Here is a 26,662-nt window from a genome sequence, read left to right as displayed (position 1 = left end):
ACATCCTAATAACTAAATGAGGAAAAAATTGATACAACATAATATTGCGATACTAATATTGTATTCATCCAGCGACACTCAATGTCGATATTTTATTATAAAAATTGCAAATATAAATTGAATTGTTTTTTAGTACTAGATAAAATGGTAAAATCGCAGAGGGAAGTTACAGACAAGAAGAAGAAGAAATCTGAAAAGCTCCATTTACATTTAAATCAAAAATAGAGACATTTGGGATTTTTACCAAGGATGGTAAAAAAGATTGATTTGACATGTGGAATTTGCAAGGAGTGTCATATGAAAGTAAAATATTTGGGGAATGTTACAAACATAAGAGATCATCTGATGCACAAACGTCTTGCGGTAATGTTAGCCAATGACAGCAAAGTTAACCTTAACTTAGATTAACTGACAAAGCAGCCAGCACCGGACACGTCTAGTTTGACTGACCTACCTCCAAGTACCTCCAAGTGTAACGACGATGCCCATACAGTACAACACTGTTGAAAATGAGTGCTTTCATTATAGGTTGAGACACTGCAACTGCAGAAAAGGGTTGCACGCTTTGATTATCTGAAAGCTCATTATCTCGTAAAGGTCATTTAATACATTAAAAGTATAGAAATTCTTGAATGTTGCATTTGGGATGTAATTTACATTCAAATAAGTGAGTATAAACTCAAAATTTATGACAGACTTTTAATCACAGGAGTCTGTCTAGAATAGAACAAAAAGATCCAAATAGTTTAAAAAATGTGTTCATCCAATTCATTTCCCACTTATATTACGTGTTTGTGTCTGCACTTATTAGTTTGAGGCTTTGATCTGACTGAAATACTCACTCAAAGGTAATTAAAAATGTGAAAACGTCTGTTCACAAAAGGTGTAATCTTTTTTCCTAAATCAATGTCACACTTAACAGTCAGAAGCTATCAAAAAGCACACAGGACAAATGAATCCAATTAGCAGCTCTGAAATCAAAGTCACATATTTCATACAGTAAAAAGCCAGAGTAGTCAATATTAAAAAGCTGCATTCATTTTTAGTTTCTCACAAAAATCTGTTTCTTTTTTAAACCCCTTGCAATGTACACCAAGCATTTGATAAACAATACATACTAAATGAGGAAGCTTTAGTAAACTCTTCTTCTAAAACAAAAAGTTGAATCCTTGTTCATACGTCATAATGATGGAACAGTAGGTCCAGAAAATTAGTGCATGACCAGAGGGTCAGTCAGTTGGCAGCAGACCTATGGTAGCAATGTGGAACTGATGGATAAATGCCCAGATGGACTCATTGGTGCTTCTGACATCTGGCCAGTTAGAGCTCCCAAAGTACCTAACCACCTGGCACCAACTGTCCAGGTGGGGGGCTCTCTTCTTTTCTCAAATAAAAAATAATTGTCATCTTACAAAATAATTTAGCCTGATATAGCTGTTTAACCGATATTACTCTGATACTGGACTTCTTGGGTAACTTTCTGAGTGTGCCTGAAATAAAATCATTTTATGATCTGATGATCTGATGTTTCTGAACTATTTAATGTTTTGTGGTATAAAAATGTTTTAGTTTGTAAAAAAAATAGAAATAAAAACTAGCATTGGAAAATTGTGGTGCTATAGTTAACAACACCAGTCAAAGGTTATAGAAACTTTTGTCATTCAGGCATTTTTGGTTGGTTTTACCCCTGAAGAGATGTAACTCGTCTTAATCCAAGAATGCTACAAAAAGCAATGTAAAATTAATTTTATACGGCTTAAAGTCCAACTCAGAGACTCGATTAATGAAGGCTGTTTCTATTATAATGACTCTCTTCACCAGACTGCCACCATGGGTGCACATTCAACGGGCACGTTAAATTACCAAGCAGAGCCTCTCCTGTTAGTAAATTACCAACTGAATATCATCCCTTTAGTTCGTGACTGTATCTATTCTCTCTGAGGTAAAGGTATAAGAAATATGTTACATCTTAGTAAGTTAAAACACAGGCAGTGTAGACACGATAAAGCAAAGGCTTTGAGGAGAAAACAGCAGTAGTAAAGAGAGCGAAGAGGGGAGTGAAATGAAATCTCTGCTGACTTATTAGCTGCATAGTAGCATGTTCTAGGATGAAAAACATGCTCTCTCTCCCATGTTCTCAAAACAATGATTACATCAGACATCAGGGAACTGTGTTTAGAGTTAGGTGAGTTGTCCTCAGATTTTCTTTTGGAGTTTTCAGTCAAAAAAAATAAAATAAAATAATAATAATAATACATATATAAACACCCAGCACGCCCCTGCGGGCGGTTTATCCTTCAAGCTCGGGTCCTCTACCAGAGGCCTGGGAGCTTGAGGGTCCTGCGCAGTATCTTAGCTGTTCCCAGGACTGCGCTCTTCTGGACAGAGATCTCCGATGTTGTTCCCGGGATCTGCTGGAGCCACTCGCCTAGCTTGGGAGTCACCGCACCTAGTGCTCCGATTACCACGGGGACCACCGTTACCTTCACCCTCCACATCCTCTCGAGCTCTTCTCTGAGCCCTTGGTATTTCTCCAGCTTCTCGTGTTCCTTCTTCCTGATATTGCTGTCATTCGGAACCGCTACATCGATCACTACGGCCGTCTTCTTCTGTTTGTCTACCACCACTATGTCCGGTTGGTTAGCCACCACCATTTTGTCCGTCTGTATCTGGAAGTCCCACAGGATCTTAGCTCGGTCATTCTCCACCACCCTTGGGGGCATATATATATATACATATATATATATATATACACACACACACATACATACGTGACGAATCCTACTTCCGGGCCTAAAGTAGTCTGCGTTTAATATGGCTTTTGTGTTGTTAACATGTTTAATGTTATGTATTTTCTTCTATTTAATCTCAAAAAGCTCCTAAAACAGTCAGTGATCACTGTTGACCTACCTCAGCTTTTATTACCGCTAATCATTTATTTAAGCTAAGTTTTTAAAACCTTAGGATGTAACTACAGCCCAGCCCATGCAGCAGTATATGAATGACTAACCTCGTATTGTGGATGGATTATCTCAGTTGTTCTCCTGGCTGAAGTTTGGTCCTTTTACAGCATCCTGCCATGCGATTACATTTGTTCCTGACCACCGAGAACACTCACGTTAACTTTTATCCAGTGGAAAAAAAGTTAGCTTGTTTATATTATGCTAACATAGCTGTGTCGCTAGCGGTCACGTAGCACATCTTTATATACCAGCTAGCCCAACTTCAGCAACCCTACAAATGTCACTGCTGTTTAGTTTTCTGTCTTCATTTATGCTGGAAGTGATAACAGAGCTGTACGTTTTAATTTGTTTCCAAAACCCCGCAGTCAGGACATGCTATATTGTATTTAGATGGAAGCTAGCGAGCTAACTCCCTGCTAACTTCTAACTCCGTTAAATGTCATAAATTCCATTTTCATGGATGCCTGGATGTTAAACTCAATTGTTACACCTGGTAGAGCAGAACGCTGATCATTTTATTAAAGATGAAAGACTTTAGACAGTTTTTCTACTCTCAGTAATGCCATAGTGATCGTTTGATATATGGACCTGCAGCGGAGTTTAGGTCCAGACACTGCTAGTGATGTCAGACTGAACAACCAGATTGTTCCTACTAATTTTTCCTTACCTTAATGTGAAAGGTAATATGAAAAGCAAAAAACAAATCTAAACATATTAACCTCACAGGACACCAGCACTTGTTTAAAATACAGTTTTAATCTTTTTGTAACTATTCGGGATTTATGTGTTTTATGTGTTTTTGTAAGTATGGAAACTGTTATTCTTAAACAAAACGTTTTTCTAAAAGTACAAAAAAATTTATGGAAGTGTATGAGCGCTAGTTTAGCAAGAGTTTATTTTACACAATAACACAATAAAGTCCCCATTGTGTAAAAAACAAACTAACAAAAACCTATAAAATACTTTAGTGAGCAAAATTAGGTTTAATGTGTAGAAAAGCCTAGATTGAATGCCCCCATATGAGACCACATGGTCTTTAGAGGTCAAAAGAGGAATTAAAATGGGTGACAGAGGATGAAAACGCACAAGGTGGCTCAGTAGATGATGGAGAAATAAGAATAAGAAGGGAAAAAATGATATCAACACCGATCATGCTGGGAAAGAACAGGGTGTAAGTGTGCGTATGTGCGTGTCTAAGTGCTCTGATAATCTGTGATTCCGTCTCATCAGCACAATATCAAACTGCCTCCGACATCATGCTAAATAATACATCACTGTCTTTCTCTCTGTCTTGCACGCGCACATATACACACTGTATGGTATGTGCTAAAGCATGAATTAGTTATGACCTGACAGCCTTCAGAGGAAGAAATGTTCAAGGAGTCCAACAATCACATCAAAGTGTACCCCACCAAGCAGGCAGGCTGCCAAGGCTAAAGCAGCCCTACTGTATCTTTGCCATGCTGAACGCAAAATTCGTCCTATACAGCAATCTGCTTTATAAAGTGGGCATAATCATGCTGCTTTATTACAATTTATGTCATGGGTACACAGTTACACAGTATATTAACTGATCTATCAATTCAATATTATCCATTCACCCGTATCCACAATACACTGAAGCAACAGGCAGGGCAGTTAAGTTCAGACATTCTTGTCATCATACGCATTCTCCAATTTCTCTTGCACACCTGATTGAAGAGTTCCAAGGCATTTTGAGGCCAGATGGGATTTAAAAAAAAATCCCTGAAGTAAACAATCAATATTTCAACCTAGGGCTGTTCGATATAACGATATATATCGGATGACGATATAAAAACGTCTATCGTTTCATTTTATGCTATCGTTTGTTTCGTGGTGTCGCAAAATAAACTGTTTACGGCAATATTTTTTCATCGTTTTGATGGTCACTGTAGTGGTTATATTAATTTCTTAAAGTTCTCTCTTTCTCTTATATTTTATATAACCACACTACGGACGGACAAGCGCCTGTTTTTATGCCTTGTGGTTAGCAACAACCAACAACAGTAGCACCATCGCGTGTCTGCTTGTTTATGTTCCACATAAACCTTTCACAATAAAGCTCAAGATCCTGTTGAGACTTTTCAAAATAAACTGAATCACGTGAAAGAGCAGATTATTCACGGATGAGAAGTAAAAAAGAGCCGCCAGGTGCTAAAAAATAAACCTTAGACTCAAACGTTAGAACAGGCTTTTCCCCGCAGCACACCGTGCAATAAATGCTCACAAAGAAAACGGCGGCCGTTATAACTTATGTCTAAAAATGTATAGTTTCATGCATCGGTTAAAACACTCGACTCCAGCTACATGACGCGCAGCAGGAAACACTTCCCGCAAGTCGAGCTGCCCGAGATTCACAGAATTTACAAAAAATGTTACATTTTTGTGGTTTATATCGTTATCGGGACGATAGATGTCTTATATCGGGATATGAGATTTTGGTCATATCGCACAGCCCTATTTCAACCAACTAAAAACACTCAGCTGTGAAACCATTGAGTTCTGGGACCATCTTCAAACTAGTCTTTGTGTTGATCTGAACTGTGCACCTGTAACGTTGTGAAAATGCATCTTTCATGCTATAGTGTTGACAAAAATGCATTCACAAACAGCCTATTTTTAAACACCTGCCAAATTATTTAAATCTGCCTCTGCGAAGTGCCTGCTTCAGGATGATACTGCCATGATGAACTCACTTTCATGGCTTGTAATAAAGATAATGAGCAGGTATTTTTTGCTCATTGTTTTTCTGTAAGCATAAAGTCAGTACCTGCAAAAATCAAAACTCTGCGATGGCTCCAGAAACAGATTAGGCGGAAGGATTACATGGACTGTGAATGACTTGCCAAAAACTGTCCAAACTTGGGTGGATAATTCCTTCAGAGAAAATCTTCTACTTGCTGTATAAATATACAGCCTAGGTGTCTGCTGTGGACAGTCTAAAAAGTTCAAATTCAATAGAAGAGCGACCAGAAGTAAGTTTAATATTGCAATGTGGTCTGCTGTTAAAACCCCCTTATTCACACAGAGCAAGTCAAACATCTGAATGTATCAACAGCAGGGGCTCTTCAGCTAAGTCCCATGGATGCTCTCACTGAGAGCAAACTCCTTCTGTATCACAGCTACACACACATGCCCGCATAAACATCAACACAGAAACACACTATCACGCAGGATGAACGCGGGCCAAGTAGCAAGTAAAAATTTGTGCCAGTGAATAAATCTGGGACAACTGCTTCGACACACAAGTGGCACCGGCACACACATAAACACGCACACAGCATGTGTGGAGATTTAGATCCAGACACTTTGCAATCAGTGATATTGTCATCTTGCAGCACACCAGACACACATATAAATAAGATATACGCCAATCAGCTATTGTACCTACACAGAGAATATCACGGAAGGCCCACCAAAGAATGCACAAAGACGAACATAGGCAGTTGAAGAGTGTATACTTTTGAACAGCAAACAGCTGTGACAAACATATTTATGCATTTAGCCATCTATATTTGTGAGGACCAGTTTAGACCTCGGAAGAGGATATTTTTTGGAAAGTGGGGAGGACATCTGGATGGTTTTATGTTGGGACGTACTTTCCAGCGGACTGGGAGTTAAGGCTTGAGTTTCGGTTAGTGGTTTAGGTTGGACCAAAGGTTAGATCTAGATAAAAACAGGCCTTTATTTGTGTGCGTCAAGCTTATGACAAGGAGCTAGGTATTTGATGATCATAATAAGGTGTGTTTGAGGTGCATGTACAGATTTACACAAACGTAGTTTAGATTGACAAGTTAAAGGTTTACAGGTAACACTGCCTGTGTGGCTACTGTACAGAGGCATCATGGTGGTGGTCTTTTTTTCCCTCTGGTAAGTGACTTTAATCCATTTTGGAGCACATATGTAGGCCATTTTTTAACCTTGTTTCGAGTAATAAAACAGCTGAAATTACCCACTAATTAATTTTAAAGCGTGGAGACGAGTGTCTTCATCATCAACTTCTAACAACTTGTCAATCTCCTAATGAGCGTATCCTGGATATTCATCCTTTCTAATAACAAAAACATACTAATTAATCAGTGTTTTATTCACTATGAGTTAAATGTGTGACTGAGCCCATAAAGGCATCCAGGGAGTGTTTACTGAGGCCAAATGTGAGGGCCGCTTTCAAAGAGACTTCTATTTTTGACACCGCAGCTATTGCCCTCAGTGGCCATTAAAGAAATACTGGCTTAAGGCACTTCTGTGTCAATCCTTTATGCCAGGTGTGGACAACAAATTTTAAAATTCATTGCCCACATCTGCTTTATGCTTTTCATGCATGAACTAAATGCAGTGTGTGTCTGACTACACGAGGTCCCATCTTTACTAACACTGACACTATTAGAAAGTATCCTAAGTATTCCAAGTCATTTATAAATAGCTTCATATACAAAAAGTAAAAGCAGGTATTTTGATCTGACCAAAGTGCTTTTTTAATAACACTCCAGGTTTCAGAGGGATTTGGGGAGACAGCATTCAGACATAGAATCAGATAAATGGAATTCATGCAACATTAACCATGTTATTATTTTTACCTGTTCCTATGAAATAGTATCCAAATTGCCATTAATCACAACACCACTATTTCAGGAACTAATTTGTAAGACTTGCTGTTGTAAGGGCAGCACAGCATTTCTTCAGAGGCTATATTCACACTAAATAGTATTAAAAAGTAGTATGAATGACTATAACTTACACTCTATATAATGTTTTTGGCATTTTACTTTCACTGAACATTTGTAGCCACTTTGTGATAAATGGTGGAAAAGAAAGCAGAGGTATAAAATACAACAAAGAAGCTCATTCAAAGGTATAGCTGCTGAGGCATTTTTGCCCAAGTGTTGTGCATCATCACCACCTATAACAAACACATTATGATAAAGACAACAGGTTTAATTGTAAATTATGTTAATTGTTCTTGAATTATGTTAAACACCTTCTTCTCACATTCTCTTCTCTACAGTATTTTTGCATTGTTAACTGATACATTGCAAATGATTATGTTACCGACTCGTGTCTAATTTATGTCTACCTAAATGACACCTTGTGTCGATGATCTTTTAGAGGGCATTTGGGGTTACATATTGGGACTATAGTGTTGCCATGCAATCTGTTAGCATGTCAAGAAACTATTCAGTCAATAAGAATCAAGTAATAAGTGTTGCTAGTTTTCCCAGTGTAATGTGGTTGCCTCAGTTTGATGCTTTATGCTTTGTTACTCACTGAATTGTTGAGGACATCAAAGTTTTTCTTATCTGAATCTCATCTCAAATCTTTAATGCTCCCAGCATATGGTGTTGATTCACAGTGAGCGCTAAATTTAACTAACAAGCAAACTTTTACCTCTCCTTATGTATGACTATGGCACCACAGTGTTTATTTGGGCCCTAAGGGAAGGGGGCAAAAGCAGTTCCCCTCGCGATGACTCCACTCCTCCACAGCATGATCAGAACGCTGCATTTTTCAACTGGTAAATTCTTCCACCATATTAAAGTGGTTATGTAAAAAGGACAGATTGACTTGTCTGTTTTTGTTTAAGTTAAAAAACATAAATGTATGAGAAAGATTTTAGCGCCCAAACATCTGGGCTCTGCTCTTCCACGTCTACATTATATAATCTTTAGTAAGCTCACATTTTTGTCATTTTTGTTTATCTATGCTTTCCTCTCTCTCATAACAGCCTACTTTTAAAAAAAAAAAAGGTATGAACTTGTCACCCACTAGGGAGTCTCTTCCTGTGCTGAGTGGGAGGGAGTCAGAAAATGCATATTGAATTCAGGGCATAGCAGTCCTTCTTGGAAACTTTCTGCATCTGGATGGCTCTCAGTGGGACTGACTTAAAATCATGTACTGAGTGAAGACACGAGGACGTAAAAACCTTACGTGTGGTATTTTAAGAGTACACTATGTCTAACAAATAAACAGGGATTGCTTGGGGTAGACAACACACAGTGGACCACTTCATTTACTTCTTGATTGAAAAACAAGGGCTCACTCAAGGTCGAGTGTTTGTTGCGAGTGTCCATCTTTCCTACACGCCTCAGTACATACCCACAACGAGATGTGTCCTATGGAATTTGACCTGATATTTAGTACTCAGAGTGGGTCTCGGCTTATGCTATTAATTTACCAGATATATAAAGGTCAGCAGTGAAGCATAGCATATTTATGCTTTACATACCAGCCAGACACGCAAACACAAACACAGACACTTTCTGACCTTCATAGTTGAGTTTGAAGCCATGTGCAGAAACCGCAAAGTCACTGGTCAGTCTCAACGAGAAGACATTTCCTGTGCTGGTGACCGGAGGTGGAACCTGGAAACCTGTTAACCTGTATAAACAGAGAAGATAATATACTGACATGATCAACACATTACACATTAAGTATGAGAAAAACAAGCCACTTGCTTTTGTGGAATAAATAAAAGCCTTGGTGATAGTAACCTGCAGTGACAAGGAAAATATCAGGGAATGCATAAATCAGCAGAAGATTAACAAGAACCCATCTTGTACTTACAGGAGAGAGGAAAAAACATTTTTAACAGCCTTGACCGTTGCCCATTTAGCAATGAATGGCTTTTATGTAATAAAAAACTTTTCATACACTCTGTGTTTAAGTACGTTGATAGATGTTTTTTAGGATTCAGAAAGAGGAATTCATTTTGCTGAAGTCAGTACCACAGTGACAGAGAAGACAAATGGAAAACAGTAAAGACAGTATAAAACCTCTTCTCAGTCCTCACCAACACCACTGCCTGGCATCGAGCCTCTTAGACAGAGCACAAAAACCCTCTCCATTTTCCTCTAAAAAACATCTACTTTAATGGGGGCTTTCAAATAAGTCAAGGCATCAGATCAAAGTGTGCTATGAAATCTGGTCAGCCAGCTAGTAATACTGAAATGGATCTGTGTGCAGATCAGTAAACAATAATAAAAAAAAAAAGAGTCAAGTAGGAAGCCAAGGCCCCCTTTAATGTGCACTCAACATGTTTGAGTCTGACCTTGAAAAATACGCTTACCCACTACCGCTCGTAGGTGGGCCTTTAGCTCTCAGAATTCCTTGAAATAAACAGGGAGGAAGTGAAGAGGAGGAATGGAAGGCCAGCGCTTTTTCAGGTAGGGAAAAGAGCCAAACCGCCTTGCTGCCACTGCGACACATTTTTCTCGTGTCCTGCAGCTACCATTCTTCCTTCCATTTCCTCCCTTCCTCTTTCCTTCGCCTCCTCCTTCTCTTCCCCTTGCCTACATCTACTCATACCATCCTCTCCTCTAGCATTAAGTCACCAAACTCATATTTTTTGCCTTTTGCCTTCACTCCCCTCCCTATGTAGTTTCTCATCTCCTCCATCCACTTCCTTCTGTGGCATTTATCCACCTAAATCTCTTTTGTTACCCTTCCTCTTCAGTTCTGCTAATCTCTTTTTCCTGGCCTTCTTTTGTATATAGATATATTCCCTCTCTTTTGTCTCACCATCTTTTTTTTTTATTTTTTTAAATATAATCTTTCCTTTGTATCTATATTTCCTTTAGCCATACTTACCACTTACTCTCTCCCCTTCCTAACAATCAGGACACAGCTTATTACTTAACTGTGTTTTATTCTTCCCCACTCTTTCTGCACACATAAACACGACACTTGAAGCATGTCAGAATACACCTGCTATAACACAGAAGACAAGTTCAGTGTAGCCACTTTTGTACCTGTGAGCTGTTCAAAGTAATCTGCTTCATGTTACTGCAACAAGAGAAACGATGTCTGACTGTGACCTCTAACTAGTATTGAGACTTTAGCATAACACGCTTCCCCAGTTATGACAAAGTGCTTTTACATTTTTAAAACATTCACAGCACGCAGAGACTTGCTTTAATTTTGTATTCTCCTGCTACATCCCTGCACTCATCCTTCTTCTCAATATGTCTTCCCGTTTTTCTTTCTGTCTCCACATATTAATTTATTAAGCTTTCTATCAGCAAAAACAACCACAGTTAAGTCTAGAATCCTTCCCTCAATCTATTCTTCCTCTCTGCCCTTCTTTCATTTTCTTCTTCTGCCACCTACCTTGCTTTTATGCTCCATTATGAGTTTGCTTTTTTTTTTTTTACCTCTCATCTTTTAATCTCCCTATCCTACTTCTTTTACCCTCTCACATCCTCCTTGTCATATTTATTCATTGTCTGCTGTCTCCTCTGCTTTCTTCTCATCTTTCTTTACCTCCATCTCACCTCCATTTTCCTCCCTGTTTTAATCCCCAATGCTCCACTTTTTTCAGTTGTTAGTTCAGATTTGTTCCCCTTCTGTAAATTCACTCTTCACTAATCATTCTCCCTCCACTTCCTTCTGCTCAAGCCGACTGTCCTGCACCAGCTTCCATCTCCTCCGTCAGCTTGCTTTCCATTGCTGTTCACCCCCCCCGAATCGTTTTAACTCATCCAGGCTCACATGTTGATTCTCATTTCTCAACTGACTTACTCCCTTTCTATTTCTTTGTTCTCTCCCTTCTAATCCAAAACCACTCAAAGTGCAAATGGCCACCTTTTTAAAAGTACCCAACCATCTCTTTAATCTTCCTCTCCATTCCTAATCTATTTCTCATCTATGCATTTCTGCCTCAGCTTCATTTCTATTTTTGGGCTTTTTCTGATCTCATCTCCAGTCAGTAAATCTCTGTCTTCCTCTCTCTCAGTTCTTCTTCTATTTGTTTTGTTTTTTTCTTCTCAGCATTATTAAGCTGCCCTTTTTTGGCCTCACTTCCCTCTCCATTTTATCTGTCTTTACAGTAAACGCAATGCTGTTTATGCATGTGTGCATGCAAAGTTTGTAAAAGGAAAAAGCCGTAAAACACAAAGTTTAGGCAGTAGTCACAGGAACCTTAGTAATATCAAGTTATTACTGTGTAACGTGATTCTGTACGTCTAGATGTCATCTGAGTGACGTCTTCCTCCAAGTGACGAAATGTTTCTCCCACTGAAAACAGGGATTACTGTGCAACAATCAACATATCATTAGCAAACTGAGTGCATGCTGAGTGCACACATGACATAGGTTTTAGGTTTTTGATCACTCTAGTAAACAATATATATAATTTAGTTGATTAATTAGCAACGTCTTGTATAATTAACTGTTTTTTAAGCACAAAATGTCCAAGTGGCTCAGCACTTAATGGTTTTTCTACTGTTACTTGTCACTCAAAGTGCTCTTTACACTATAAACCACATTCATCCATCCACACAATGCTTTATTCTTGGCATTAAATTACCTCCATTATACACTAATGGAGGTAATTTGAGGATCCGTATCTTGACCAGAGACACTTTCACACAGAAACTAGAGGTGCTGTAATTGAACCACTGGCCTTATGATCTGCTAACTACCCGCTCTACCCCCTAATCAACAGATGCCCCCCTTGAATTATCTGTGTGTGTGATTTTTTTTTTAAATATGAAAAATAACAGTTTCCCTGGATGAAGCACCTTAAGTCATATTTCAGTTTAACACAATCTGCTATTACAGAAAGAATTCTACACCACAACAATAGCAACATTTTATATGCTCTTGAGACAAAGAAAATAAAATCTCTGACCACTCCTCCTCCTCCGTCCCATTTCTAGGCTTCTAATATCTTACTTGTAATGCATCACATCTTTCAGAAACAATCCATCAATACACATATGTGTATATACCCCCAGTACTCTATTTTATTTTATGATGAAAGTAATATCTGGACTCCAGAGCTGAACCAAATGTCATGGTAATAAATACAAAGCAGTACACACACACACACACACACACACACACACACACACACACACACACACACACAGAAACAAAAAACCCCTGCCTTTTAAATATGAGATTATTCATTTGTGATGTGGCTGATACTTTGGTGTGTCATCTTACATTACCAGCGCTCATAGTGCTGAGAGTTACAGAGTTTGGCCATGTGACAGTTATAAGAGATCACAACAGGAAAATGATTAAAAAGTTGATTATTATGAATAAGTTGAAAAAATTAGAAAAGGCGATGCCGAAAAAAATTCTCTCAGATCTGCCAATTTAGGAAACATGTAACTGAGCAAAGAATATGCATGCATCACTCTTGGTTAGCATATTGACTGCATCTGTTCAGAGCACAATGGTTGTTGGTGCAAGTTTATTAACTGTGGCTACTGTATTCTTCCTTAACAGCTGTAGCCCGCCATGATGGATAAAACATAACAGCTGAAAGTGCAAACAAACACTCCCTTGGTTTTGTTCCTGACTGTTCTATTAAAATATTATGTAAATTACATCAAAGACTAAAGTCGCCATTACCTTTTTTCTTATTATTTATCCATTCCAAAAGACCTATTGTCACTGATTTTCAGTCCAGTACCTGTGTAAACCTCAGCCTTTTCTCGCTGTTTCCCATCCTTATGAGCGGCATCTTAGCCATAGATAGATTAATAGCTGAGAGACTGTTTTCTTAAGCATATCTTTCACAGATTCAGATAAAAAAAATGGGGAAAATTAGACAACAGACTGCTGCTAGCAAATTGTAGAAAGTTACTATTTAAAACCGGTTCTTTGCCAAGTTGACTGTTATGTGTAGACACAACACTGATTCATCCCTTGAGTTAGGTACCTGTCTTATACTCGAATGATTCATAGGTCAGTGTTAAGTGGCTTAGCGAACCAAAAATAATCGGGGGGTGGCTGTAGCTCAGGAGGTAGGTGGTTCGATCCCTGGCTGTTCAAGTCTGCATGCCAAATATCCTCGGGCAAGATACTAACCCCAAATTGCTCTCTGATGCAGCCATCGGAGTATGAATCTTAGATAGAAAGCACTTGCATGGAAAAAGTGTTTGTGTGAATGAGGCAAGTTGTGTAAAGCTCAGAAAGAGTAGCTAAGAGCTACATAAGAACCAGTCCATTTACCAGGTAAAAGGGCTAAACTGAAAATGAGTGAAAAAGAAGCCTAAAGAAACACTTTGAATGACCTTCAGAAAGCCTGGAGAACTACTGCTCAAGACTGCTAAAAATTATAAGACAATCTGGCTCCTTCCTAATTTAAAGAACACAGTAGTTGCTCATAACCTTTGGACTGTATTGTATATATGGAGCACAAATTGAGAGTTCTGGTTCCAGAGAAAACTATAAGCCAAATCACCTGAAAACATGTAAGTAATAGCTTTGCCATCTGGAGAATGTGACCTGCATATTTAACAAAGCAGACTTCCAGATTTGGCTCTCAGATTATTGAAGGTGCATCCCCTGCCCTGTTTTCCACCCACCCCCCGTCCTCAGCTGAATCTTTCAATATGCGGGACAGCACAGCGACAGCATTTATGTGTTCTCAGATTTATGAGGTAAAACCAAAATTCTCTCACAGAAACTGAACGAAAGATGGAGCAGTGGGCGACTGGCACTCAAGGTCTATTCCCATGGGACCGTGTGTAGTAGCGTATGCCCATGAGTGTGTGTGTGTTTTGTGTGTAGCAAAATCACATTAGCGAGTGAGTGAATGAAGCTAATATCAGCAGAGTGCCTTCTCTGTGCTGTCACACACAAATACAAAAACTGAAGGGTAAGAGAAAACACACACCGTTTGCTTTAGTTTCTGAAAAAGAAGCAACAACGCAGTATGGCTAATGTGATTGGCAGAGTCCCTCCTCCTGTTACCCGTTTCATTACCATCACGGCCATGAAGAAAAGAGAGAGAATGGGAAAGAAAAACTGTAAATATTAAAACAAAAGGGGCTTTATGGAGTAAGTAATAGTCAGCTAAAATTTTGTGTTGTGTGAAATTGTTTCTGAGGTGAAGTCATTAATGATGTAAATGTCATCATTCATCATATCAATAACTTATCTGATGTCTATCATGGGTAGAGATTCACATGTGTGAATTTAAAAATCCTATGTCACCTTCTTCTCAAGTTATCCCATTCATATGAATTGTTTTAAAAGACCTTGACCTCTGTTCTTAAGGTCAAGGGCACTGAGATTCAAACTTGTCTGAGATTTTTAGTAGTATGGTATCAGTTTGAAACTCCTACATTACTTTGTTCTTGAGTTATTTCACTCATAAACTTGGATGTCCATGTTGCCACGGGTGATGACAATACCCGGTCAGCCTGTTACAGTTGAGGGGTAATAAAAAGGGTTGCTGTACATCATCTGGCGGGTAAATATCACTTGCGGACCACAGTGCAAGACTGATTGAGGTGTTAGTTATGTTTACAGTTTGTTTTGATGATTTTTTTGTGACACAATGGCGCATCGACATTATCTCAGTAGATTCTCATCTGACTAGCTAAGCATAAACATCACAACAACATGACCCAATCAGTAACCTAATTTTATGGGTCAAAGACACTTATTTGCCTTCTAGCAACCCAAGCATCAAACCACAAGCTCAAAGAGAGTGAAATAGACCTGCAGAGGAGCCCAATGGGATGAAAATAAAACACAGTACTTTACAAAACAGTGGAAATCTGGACTGATCTGACATAGACCTGTCAGCCAAAGACACTAAGTTTTATATCAGATCATACTTAGAGCAGTCTAGTGGTAAAAAAAATAAATAAATACAAAATTTTAGGGCAAAAACATTTATTTAATGGAAAACAGTACACTATGCCAAGTTACAGGGGTTTAGGTTCCAAGATAGAAGTCTAAAATTACTCATGGTTGAACCTCAAATAAAGAGAATTACCCTGCAAATATTGGGCATGCCATAAACAGTGTCAGGTTTGTTTTTCACAGCAATCTGTTTTATTTTGACCCACAGAGCCTTAGAAAATGATAGTATACTGAGGATGCTGTTCTGTTTTCAATATTGTTAGTTAAAGTCCAAAATGAAGTCAATGTGTAAAGAGAATAATTTAAAAGCCACGAAGCATTATTCATTGAAATTAGAGATGCCACTTTCTATTTTTACATGTGAAGACAGTACATCACATTTTTGTGATATTTATTTCTACTATTTTGAACCTAGAACATTTATCAAGGTTTAAAGTTGAAAATATATTTAGAATAGATTAGAATAGAATAGAATTCAACTTTATTGTCATTGCACATGCACAGGTACAGGGCAACGAAATGCAGTTTGCATCCATCCAGAAGTTAGTGATATAGATATATTACAATATATATTAGCAATAATATAGATATGTAAGTATATTACAGAATGGGTCTATTATGGTATGTTATAATGTACACGGTATGAAGTATGTTGTGAATATTCTATAACTATAAGTATGTACAGGCTGTAGTGAGTACAAGCTATGTACAGGCTATGAACAGGATATAAATATGAAAAACTATACAGAATATGAAATAAATAACTTTACAGAATCTGAGATATACAGCTATACAGAAATGGGAACTATGCAAGTTGTAAACAGTTGTAGGGTTAAAAATTATCGTATGTACAGAATGATTATTTACACAGAGCTATACAGTAGTGCAGTTAAGATAAGTGAGATATGTGGATAATTTCTACAGAGGCTGTATAAAGTGCTAGTGGTGGTTCAGTCCATGTTATTATTGTGTGTTTGAGGGTACAGTTGTCCATTGTGGGTGTGTGTATGTTCAGTCCATGTGTTAACGTGGGTCAGGAGGCGGAGTTCAGGAGTCTGACAGCTGTGGGGAAGAAGCTGTTCCGGTACCTGGTGATCTTAGTCCGGAGGCTCCTGTAGCGCCTCCCAGAGGGCAGGAGGGTGAAGAGTCCATGTGATGGGTGGCTGGGGTCTCTGATGATTTTCCAAGCCCTTTTCAGACACCGCTTCCTGTAGATGTCTTTTATGGCAGGAAGTGGTGCTCCGGCGATGCGCTGGGCAGTTTTCACGACCCTCTGCAACGCCTTCCGGTCCGAGGCAGAGCAGTTCCCGTACCAGACTGTTATACAGTTGGTCAGGATGCTCTCGATGGTGCAACGATAGAAGTTCACCAGGATGTCTGAGGACAGGTGGTTCTTCCTCAGAGTCCTCAAGAAGAAGAGGCGCTGGTGAGCCTTCTTGACCAGCTTGGAGCAGTTGGTCGTCCAGGTGAGATCCTCGGAGATGTTTTTGCATTTGCATTTTAATTAACAGTAGTGACAGTATATCATGTTTTTTAAATAATGTATTTCTGTTGATATATTTTTATTGGATATTCTGATTTTTTCTAAGGAAATCTGAACACTGTCATGCTTTGCTCTGCATTTTGCTGCTCTTTTAATGAGATAAACCTGAGGAAAATCTCCAAAATGCAGCTCAGTACAATAAAATAATGTATATAAACTGACAGATTACAATAAATTCAATGTTTAATTACAAAAAATAAAAATATTAACAAAACTTAACATACTGATCCATTATTAAGAACTCTAATGATTTGCCGTTACAAGCTTTTTATCATGTTTTTTTTTTTTTGTATTTGAGAGGCATTTGCAAATTTGTAATTTTAGTGAACGTTATTGTTAAACTTACGTTTTTGAACACTAGAGATAAAAATGTATGATTTGCTGTTGTGACTTAAAAGAACAAATTACAAAGCTATTTTGGAAAAATGAATGACCTTATCAACTAAATAACAAAATCAGCCTCTTCTGCTAAAAGTAAAAGCAAAACTAAACAAAACAAAAATATATCCCCCCCCCCCACCTTTTTCACCTTCATTCCCCACTCCTCCACTTCTTGTCTAGTAGATTTATTTCTTTTACTAGTGTTCAAAGTTCAGGGTCTGTGGTGAGTGATTGATTAGCAACACTTGCCTTTGTGACACACACACAGCCATTTTTCAGGTTAGAGTACATGTGGTCAATAGTTGCTGGCGTGTCTTGTAAATCAGTCATCCTCTACCCGCCCCGAACTGTGTGTGCATTTTGGTGTACCCATTTGATTGTGTATTAGCAGGTTGCATATGCAAGCCAATAAAATTAGCCTCATATAAGTAAGTTCACACATGGACAACCACATACACAAAAGCACATAGTAAAGTCCCCCCGGTCAGGTTACGTTTCACCGTTTCCATTCATCACAAAGAGAAAGTGAAGAGAAAGGATGCAGTGAAAGAGAGTAGTCAGCATACAGAAAGGTGTCCTCTGAGTTAATCTGCAAACCCGTGAATAAAAATAATAAACCTTGTTAACCTTTTCCAACAAACAAGGACTTCCTGTTCAATATTTTGACAACTTCTCTTTTAAAGCAAACTTTAAACGGACTTAGCATTTGCCAGTAGTCTAATATTAACCAAAGGTCACTGTTAAAATTTTAATGACATTGCAGTACAAACCTGAATCACTGAATGAAGAAAGCTTTGGCTAATTGCTATTTGCAAATACACGCATTGCTTTGTACAAAAAACATTCATTTATTTTCTTCTCTGTTTTCCTTGTGTGACATCCTAGACAATAATTACATAACTAAACCGAACATGGCTCCTTCACAGGGTTCACAGGGTAGTTCTAGACCTCAGGCTGTACGGCACTGAGGTCTGTTCATGCTCTCTAATAAACATCACTTAAAGCTAAAAACAGGCAGAAACCTGCATGTACAGTCTCTCTTTTTTATCTTCTCTCATGCCACCTCCATGTGTCTGCTCATGCGTATCTCATCACATCTGTGAGACTCTCTTTGTCACATTTATTGGCATCCAGCAGTGCAAACATTCACTCTTTCCATTCTCTTCCAGCATTGCAGTGATGTCCTGGGATGATAAATCCTTTTGTGTTGCAGAGGCAGGGGGTTCTCGTCTTTGGAGGTGACAGGGGCCATCAGCGCTCTGTGTGCACCCCCAAGGAAAGACACTCTGACTGGGGTTGAATAGTGGATTAACCTTCCTGTCAGTGCCGGAGGTTCCTAGACAAACATGCTGAGACTCACACTGATAATAATTGTGAAGTGGAAATCTGCTTCCTCTAGCTGTTTAATAATTTTTTATTTTTTTTATGAGCGTCAGTATTTCATGCATGTTGAGTGTAGAATGGCTGGCTAATAATTAGAATTTCATAACAGCATTGCAACATATTAAACTTAAACTTATTCTTGTTGGCTTTGTGTTCTTACATCTCCAAATTGATTTAACTGGAAGGGCACTCCGAGTGCAATCTTCTGCCAAGGCCAATGCCCTATCACAATTTTAAGAAAAGTGATCTGCACTTTTTTTTTGTTCTTCTTTTGCACGTTTCACCTCTCCAGCAAGTTTAATCAAATTCACACTGGCAGTTTTTGCATAAACTTGCCAACAGACAAACATAAATAACTACAGAGAAAGGGGGAAATGAAAAACATTTTGCTTACATAATTTAAGGCTCTGTTTAAGAACTGCTTTTAGAAATAATGCCAGTAGAGTACTGTCGTGATACAATAGATAACATATGCAAAGGATATTCACTTGCCACCTTCATACTAAGCAGCAAGAAGAAGGGCTTTTAAAGAGGAATTGCTTACAATTACTTATACTTAAAAGTCTTAGTTTCCCTCACGAGTCCTTTCCCTAACAGTAACCAGCATCCTTGCAGTGTTACAAAGTTTCAAAGGAGATGCTGCTTCCACTATTAAATGATAAAGCTCCACCCACCACACACACTTCTCACCTCCTCTCACACACAAATATTTCCTCTGTTTGCCTCATTCTTTCTCTTTTTCAGACAGCTAGACAGATAGTGAGTGCTGCCCCCGTGAGCTAAAGCTTGTTTAGGCTGCTGGCTACACCATCGCTTACCATTAAACCTGACTCGCATACACAGAAAAGGGCAAACAAACACATGAATGCATATAATGGAAGGGGCACACATTAACACACACACACACAAAGAGTTTGTGTGCTTGCAAATGCATACACCTGTATTTTGTAGATAGGTAGAGACAGATTGCAGGTGTCTGCTGGCATTTAAAGGGGAGGTGTCATGACTGACAGCACCTTAAAGGGACAGTCGTTAGAGAGATATATGGATGGAGGGAGACAAAAAGGAAAGACGGGATGAGATGGGATGTGAGAGAGAGAGAGAGAGAGAGAGAGGGAATGTAGAAGAAGAAATATGACGGCAGAGGAAACACGTGTACATAACATTCTTCAGTGGACTCGTAAATTCATTTCCACTAACTTTAAAGCATAACCAGTAAAGCTAGTCCTAACGTTAACCTAAATATAAACTTAGGCTGAATCTTTTTACTACAGTAACCTAACATAACATTAGGAGTAAAAGTGGTAATTAACATCTTCAATCACTTTGATGTTGTTTTGCTGCCTTGATGCCATCGAGCTGTTTTTTTCAGTAAGTCTACTCCACTCCAATCCCACATCTTGTAGAGACAGATGGAATAGTGTGATGGCTTCCTTCTTCTGCTATGCAGCCTTAGTGAGTTTGATAAGGTGTAGTATGTAAACCACCTCCCAGTCAAGTTCTGGCAGCATCGGTCTTCCAACCCACTGTTGCACTGATGTCTATAATGGGACAGGAGAGTCATGGGAAAGGTAGCTGAATATCAAAGATACTGTAGTTACTTAGTGTAGGTGCACGTAGGGAAAAACGAGATGGTACAGGGGAGGCTATAGGTTGGTTGGTTTCAGAATGAAACACTTAAATTTAGTTCCATTAATGACAAATCTGTAAAATTCCTGATCAGCGACAATATCAGATCATTAGATCACTCGCTGCTAATAGGTAAAATGTAGCTATCTATATTTGTATTTCTATTGCAACTGTTGGGAACGTATGCAGATACTTTTATTCAGTTTTGACAATCATGCCATCCTGTCAGATGAATTAAGATCTCCTCTCGCTCTGCTTTTAAATGCAAAGCTTGTTTACTAACACAATAATTGTGCAGCAATGTGAATCCGCAATTCTTAAAATATACTAAACTAAGAAGAGAGTGCAAAAGAGGCATTTCAGCTGGAAATAACTGAGATAATAAAATGTGTTTTTCTTTTTAGTGTTGGATTGTAGAGGCCAGCTTATGGTGATCTTAGCAATTTTTCAGGTTTCACTGCAACAAACAGCCTCGTATTCCTTTGTGTGTGGTCTGTCTGTACTGAGGTGTATAACCTTGTCTGTGGTAATAACTATCTTTTTCACTTGTTGGAGACAACCACCAAGCACACAATACTGAAGTTTATTCCAGACATACTGAAAAACCATGTTAAAAGTTTACCCTGTGGTTAAATTTCTGTGCTTGTGAGTCCAGAGTGTCAGTGTCAGTATGTAAATATAAATGTATCAGTGGGCTGGCTGTGTTTTTACTGCATTAGTACGACTTGAGCAATAACCTGTAATAGGAGCAACCATTTTTCTCTTTTTAATATATATAGCGTATCAACAAAGGTATTGGGGCTTATCTTTATAATCTTTGAATTCAGGTGCTTTCGGTTAAATTGCAACAGCTGTATAACAGGTAGAGCAAGGAGTGAGGTTGCAAGAATGCTGGGGCACATAGTGCATAAAAATCACCAACACTTTGCTGACTCAATAACAACAGAGATCCAAAACTCCTCTGGCATTAACATCAGCACAAAAACGATGTGTTTAATGGCATGAGTTTCCATGGTTAAGCAGCTCCTGTGGGTGTAATCTGTAGGTGGCCCAGTACTTTCGTCCATATAGTGTACTACTTACAGGGAGTGCAGAATTATTAGGCAAGTTGTATTTTGGAGGAATAATTTTATTATTGAACAACAACCATGTTCTCAATGAACCCAAAAAACTCATTAATATCAAAGCTGAATGTTTTTGGAAGTAGTTTTTAGTTTGTTTTTAGTTTTAGCTATTTTAGGGGGATATCTGTGTGTGCAGGTGACTATTACTGTGCATAATTATTAGGCAACTTAACGAAAAACAAATATATACCCATTTCAATTATTTATTTTTACCAGTGACACCAATATAAGATCTCCACATTCACAAATATACATTTCTGACATTCAAAAACAAAACAAAAACAAATCAGCGACCAATATAGCCACCTTTCTTTGCAAGGACACTCAAAAGCCTGCCATCCATGGATTCTGTCAGTGTTTTGATCTGTTCACCATCAACATTGCGTGCAGCAGCAACCACAGCCTCCCAGACACTGTTCAGAGAGGTGTACTGTTTTCCCTCCTTGTAAATCTCACATTTGATGATGGACCACAGGTTCTCAATGGGGTTCAGATCAGGTGAACAAGGTGGCCATGTCATTAGTTTTTCTTCTTTTATACCCTTTCTTGCCAGCCACGCTATGGAGTACTTGGACGCGTGTGATGGAGCATTGTCCTGCATGAAAATCATGTTTTTCTTGAAGGATGCAGACTTCTTCCTGTACCACTGCTTGAAGGTGTCTTCCAGAAACTGGTAGTAGGACTGGGAGTTGAGCTTGACTCCATCCTCAACCCGAAAAGGCCCCACAAGCTCATCTTTGATGATACCAGCCCAAACCAGTACTCCACCTCCACCTTGCTGGCGTCTGAGTCGGACTGGAGCTCTCTGCCCTTTACCAATCCAGCCACGGGCCCATCCATCTGGCCCATCAAGACTCACTCTCATTTCATCAGTCCATAAAACCTTAGAAAAACCAGTCTTGAGACATTTCTTGGCCCAGTCTTGACGTTTCAGCTTGTGTGTCTTGTTCAGTGGTGGTCGTCTTTCAGCCTTTCTTACCTTGGCCATGTCTCTGAGTATTGCACACCTTGTGCTTTTGGGCACTCCAGTGATGTTGCAGCTCTGAAATATGGCCAAACTGGTGGCAAGTGGCATCTTGGCAGCTGCACGCTTGACTTCTCTCAGTTCATGGGCAGTTATTTTGCGCCTTGGTTTTTCCACACGCTTCTTGCGACCCTGTTGACTATTTTGAATGAAACGCTTGATTGTTCGATGATCACGCTTCAGAAGCTTTGCAATTTTGAGACTGCTGCATCCCTCTGCAAGATATCTCACTATTTTTGACTTTTCTGAGCCTGTCAAGTCCTTCTTTTGACCCATTTTGCCAAAGGAAAGGACGTTGCCTAATAATTATGCACACCTGATATAGGGTGTTGATGTCATTAGACCACACCCCTTCTCATTACAGAGATGCACATCACCTAATATGCTTAATTGGTAGTAGGCTTTCGAGCCTATACAGCTTGGAGTAAGACAACATGCATGAAGAGGATGCTGTGGACAAAATACTCATTTGCCTAATAATTCTGCACTCCCTGTACAGAAATAGTTGCTTAACTTTATTGTAAAAGTAACAAGGGAAAAAGAAACACTAAATTAGATGCCTAACTTACACAAGACCCATCTAAATCTGCAGGTTGAAGTGCAGAATTGATACAGCAAACCCTTGAGTGCAATGTTAAATTTCACATATCAACAGTGTTGGGGAGTAACGGAATACATGTACCGCCGTTACGTATTTAGAATACAAAATATGAGTAACTGTATTCCGTTACAGTTACCGTTTAAAAAGGTGGTATTCAGAATACAGTTACTTTGTTGAAATAAATGGAATACACTGGGGTACTTTCCTGTTTCATTTTGTCGCGGGTCAGGACTGTTTGGGTTTTGTTTGACAGCTACGTTCTTTTGTTCCAGGCGGCAGCGTTACGGTTGCCATGGTTACAGGGCGACGCTCTCTCTCTCTCTCTGCGACTGTGTGTTTCCTGGGTGAGAGAGCGCCTTTTCGTTGTTGTTGTTGTTGTGCTAAGCTAACAGGCAGAATGCTACAAGCATAGCTCTAAAGAATGTAGCATCATGTTCAGTGTAGTCCGTGCTGTTGGGAGAATGGACTGCCATACACGTTATGTGTCTGTGAGCGCTAGGAGGGAGAAAAAGGGGAGTGGAAAGGTATGAGCAGTCATCGAGCAAAAACGGGAGCTGGAAGCATGTAAATATAATAATAACCACTGCAGCCAAGAAGAGTGCCTGACGAGCCCAGTTGTAAGTAAGCTATTAAGACTCGACTGTACACTGTGTTCGTGTTTTCCTCCGAAAACAACAAGTTCCGTTGGAGCAGCCTTTCAACGCCTCTCTCTGTCTGTCGCAAGAAAAGTTGACCCACACAACAAAGTAGAGCTATTTTTCGGCTACCAGCCGACAGGGACCCCGCCGTATTATGCTGGGCTTACACTGTGCGATTTTTTCAGTCGCGCGATTCAGCTCCTGCTCAAACTGTACGATTGACTCGCAGGGGTTAGAAGTTCATAGGTCACGATGCAGGGTCTCACACTATACGGCCCGATGCTCTGATGCGACCTGAGTGCTCACACTGTGCGTCCATAAAAATGAAGGTTATAACAGAAATTCTGTCGCTCGCTCTCCCTCTCCGTCTTTCACTCACACAGACACACCACCACCATCAACTTTGCTAAATTGCTAATGAAAAACATTGGTCAGGCAGCTGTGATTGAGCAGCAGTGTCGATCCAACTATTTTCACGGTTGTTGTGGTCGTGATAATTTTGTGAGGCCACATCGAAAGGGCTCGGATGGTTCTACAGGTTGTGCCTCCATCGCTTGTGTCCAGATCACACGCTGCACTGCCGTGCTACGCAGTCTTTTTCGCTGACATTTGTGTTTGCGCGTGCGCAGTGTGGCAAACTGCGGTGACACCCTCACGACCAAGCGATTGATGATCGGGAGCTGGTCGTGAGGTGTCAATCGCTTCTCGTTACCCCACGTATACTACACGATGCACGACGCACGATGAAGGCCAAAATCGGGCCGATCGCCAAAACGATCGCACGACTCAAAAATCGGCTCAAAATGGGCCAAAAATCGCACAGTGTGAGCCCAGCATTAGTCAGAGGTCCCTTTACTACAGTTCGGAGTCGCGGACCTTCAGTAATAGTAATAAATCACACAGCAATAGTACATTCACGTTGTTGTAAAAAGCATGATAATATTGTAGCGGGTCAGGGCTGTTCGGGGTTCTGCTTGTACAGTTATGTTTTGTGTATGTTGCCATGGTGACGGGTGACGCCCTCTCGCTGCGACGGTGTGTCCTTCCGGGGTCAGAGGGCGCCCTATGTGTGTTGTGGTTGCCGCGCTGAGCAGTTAGCTAGTGGCAGTGTGTTCTTCTGCAAATGTAATAAACGGCTGTGCTCCCTGGCTAGCTCACGGGAAGCAAGACCAAACGATACTTCCGTCTCCTCCTTGTCTGAACTCGCCACAATATATTAAGTAATCCAAAGTATTCAGAATACGTTACTGTCATTGAGTAACGTAACGGAATAGGTTACAGAATACATTTTGGGGCATGTATTCTGTATTCTGTAATGGAATACATTTTAAAAGTAACCTTCCCAACACTGCATATCAACAACTTGGCTCAACTTCTTGCTCAGCTCCCACCTACTTGTGACAGATGGCTCATCAGTTAGTTTTAATATCCAAATGCACTTTCTTTTTCGAAAGGATTGTGAATCAGAAAATGTAACTTCTGTCCATAAAAATCCCCCTTGGCTGCTCTAAACCGCATAGTCTCATTAGTTTTGGTAGAGTTTTGGACAAGTACAAATATTGCTGTTACAGGGCTGAATAAATTCATTAAGATTTACAGCATATATGTGGGCATGGGTATAATCTATTAAACATAAAATGTGAATAAAAGCATTTGCATTCAGTGTAGCATGCTAAATAAATGAGACTGTTTATTTAATTTATCCTAACAAAAGTGGAATAGGTATCTGGCGCAAAGCCAGTGAAAGTCTTCAGGTCCTGTGCAGACCATGACATCAATAGCAATGGGCCAACCAGAGTCTGTGACTTTAATTCACAGCAGTGTGAAAATAAATAGCGTTCTTCAGTCAAAATAGCAATTTTAAGAATCCACAATAAAATGACTTTAGCCTTCGATGGAAATTGAAATAGACATCGAGAGCATATGTCTTCAGGGTTGACGGTGTGAATGTGTTTGTGTGTCTCTGATTGTGTCAGTTTAATGTTTAGCTTTTTGTGTTAGTTTGAGCCCCAGGACTCAGGCCATACTCAGTCATTTCATTTCAATGCCTAATAACATGAGGCAAGTACAGAACAGCACTGCATACTAATGAATCAAACACACACACACACACACACACACACACACACACACACAAATCCTATTAAAGGGCCTGTTGGCACAAACATTATTTTAAGGGTTGGGAATAACAATGGTCATTATAGAGTGGAAGGACATCTTACACACATGGACATGCATGCGCACACACAAACGTTGTAGATATATATAAAATTCTCATGGCCTAGTGAGGATACATAGTCTATAATAAGTCAGGTGACAGACAGTGATTAATTGATACATCAACACTGTGTGTGTTCACGTGTGTGTGTGTGTGTGTGTTAAGGTCAGTACATGGTCTTTTAATTGAATTCTTGTATTTCTGTCTGAAGGATAATGGAGAGCGCAGCAGAGCAGACAGAAAAGCATTGTTCTCAGCCTTTCAGTGTCTGGGCGTTTATGTATCCTTATATCTGCCCGTCTCTGATCTATTCTGCAATCCCCTCTCTGGGGTGGAGATTGAAATTATTACCAGAACATTACTTGTAAGCTTTAAACATGTCCTACTGCATGTCCATGTATGCATACAAGCAGTTACCCAAACAACTAAATGAAATGTCAAACTGGTTTCAGTGCATATAGTGTTGACTGGAAATGTCAAATTCATTTTGCATTGTAAGCCACATAAGCCACTTTTCCATTAGTACCTACTCAG

General features: G+C 39.4%; 1 protein-coding gene across 1 annotated transcript in view; it reads right to left on the bottom strand.

Moving 5' to 3' along the window:
- csmd3b (CUB and Sushi multiple domains 3b) overlaps window positions 1-26,662 on the bottom strand; it is a 324,793-nt gene that overhangs the window by 281,537 nt on the left and 16,594 nt on the right. The window contains exon 2 of the mRNA XM_085446982.1: window positions 9,247-9,359. Within this exon, the coding sequence (XP_085303108.1) occupies window positions 9,247-9,359 (113 nt within the window). The remainder of the gene's footprint in view (window positions 1-9,246; window positions 9,360-26,662) is intronic.

Source organism: Copadichromis virginalis, linkage group LG22 (assembly GCF_057382275.1).
Source record: "Copadichromis virginalis isolate Kocher_CV1m ecotype Utaka linkage group LG22, C_Virginalis_male_GT1.1, whole genome shotgun sequence".
Taxonomy (NCBI): domain Eukaryota; kingdom Metazoa; phylum Chordata; class Actinopteri; order Cichliformes; family Cichlidae; genus Copadichromis; species Copadichromis virginalis.
Note: the sequence above shows the minus strand (reverse complement) of the source record. Positions and strands in the feature narration are given on the sequence as shown.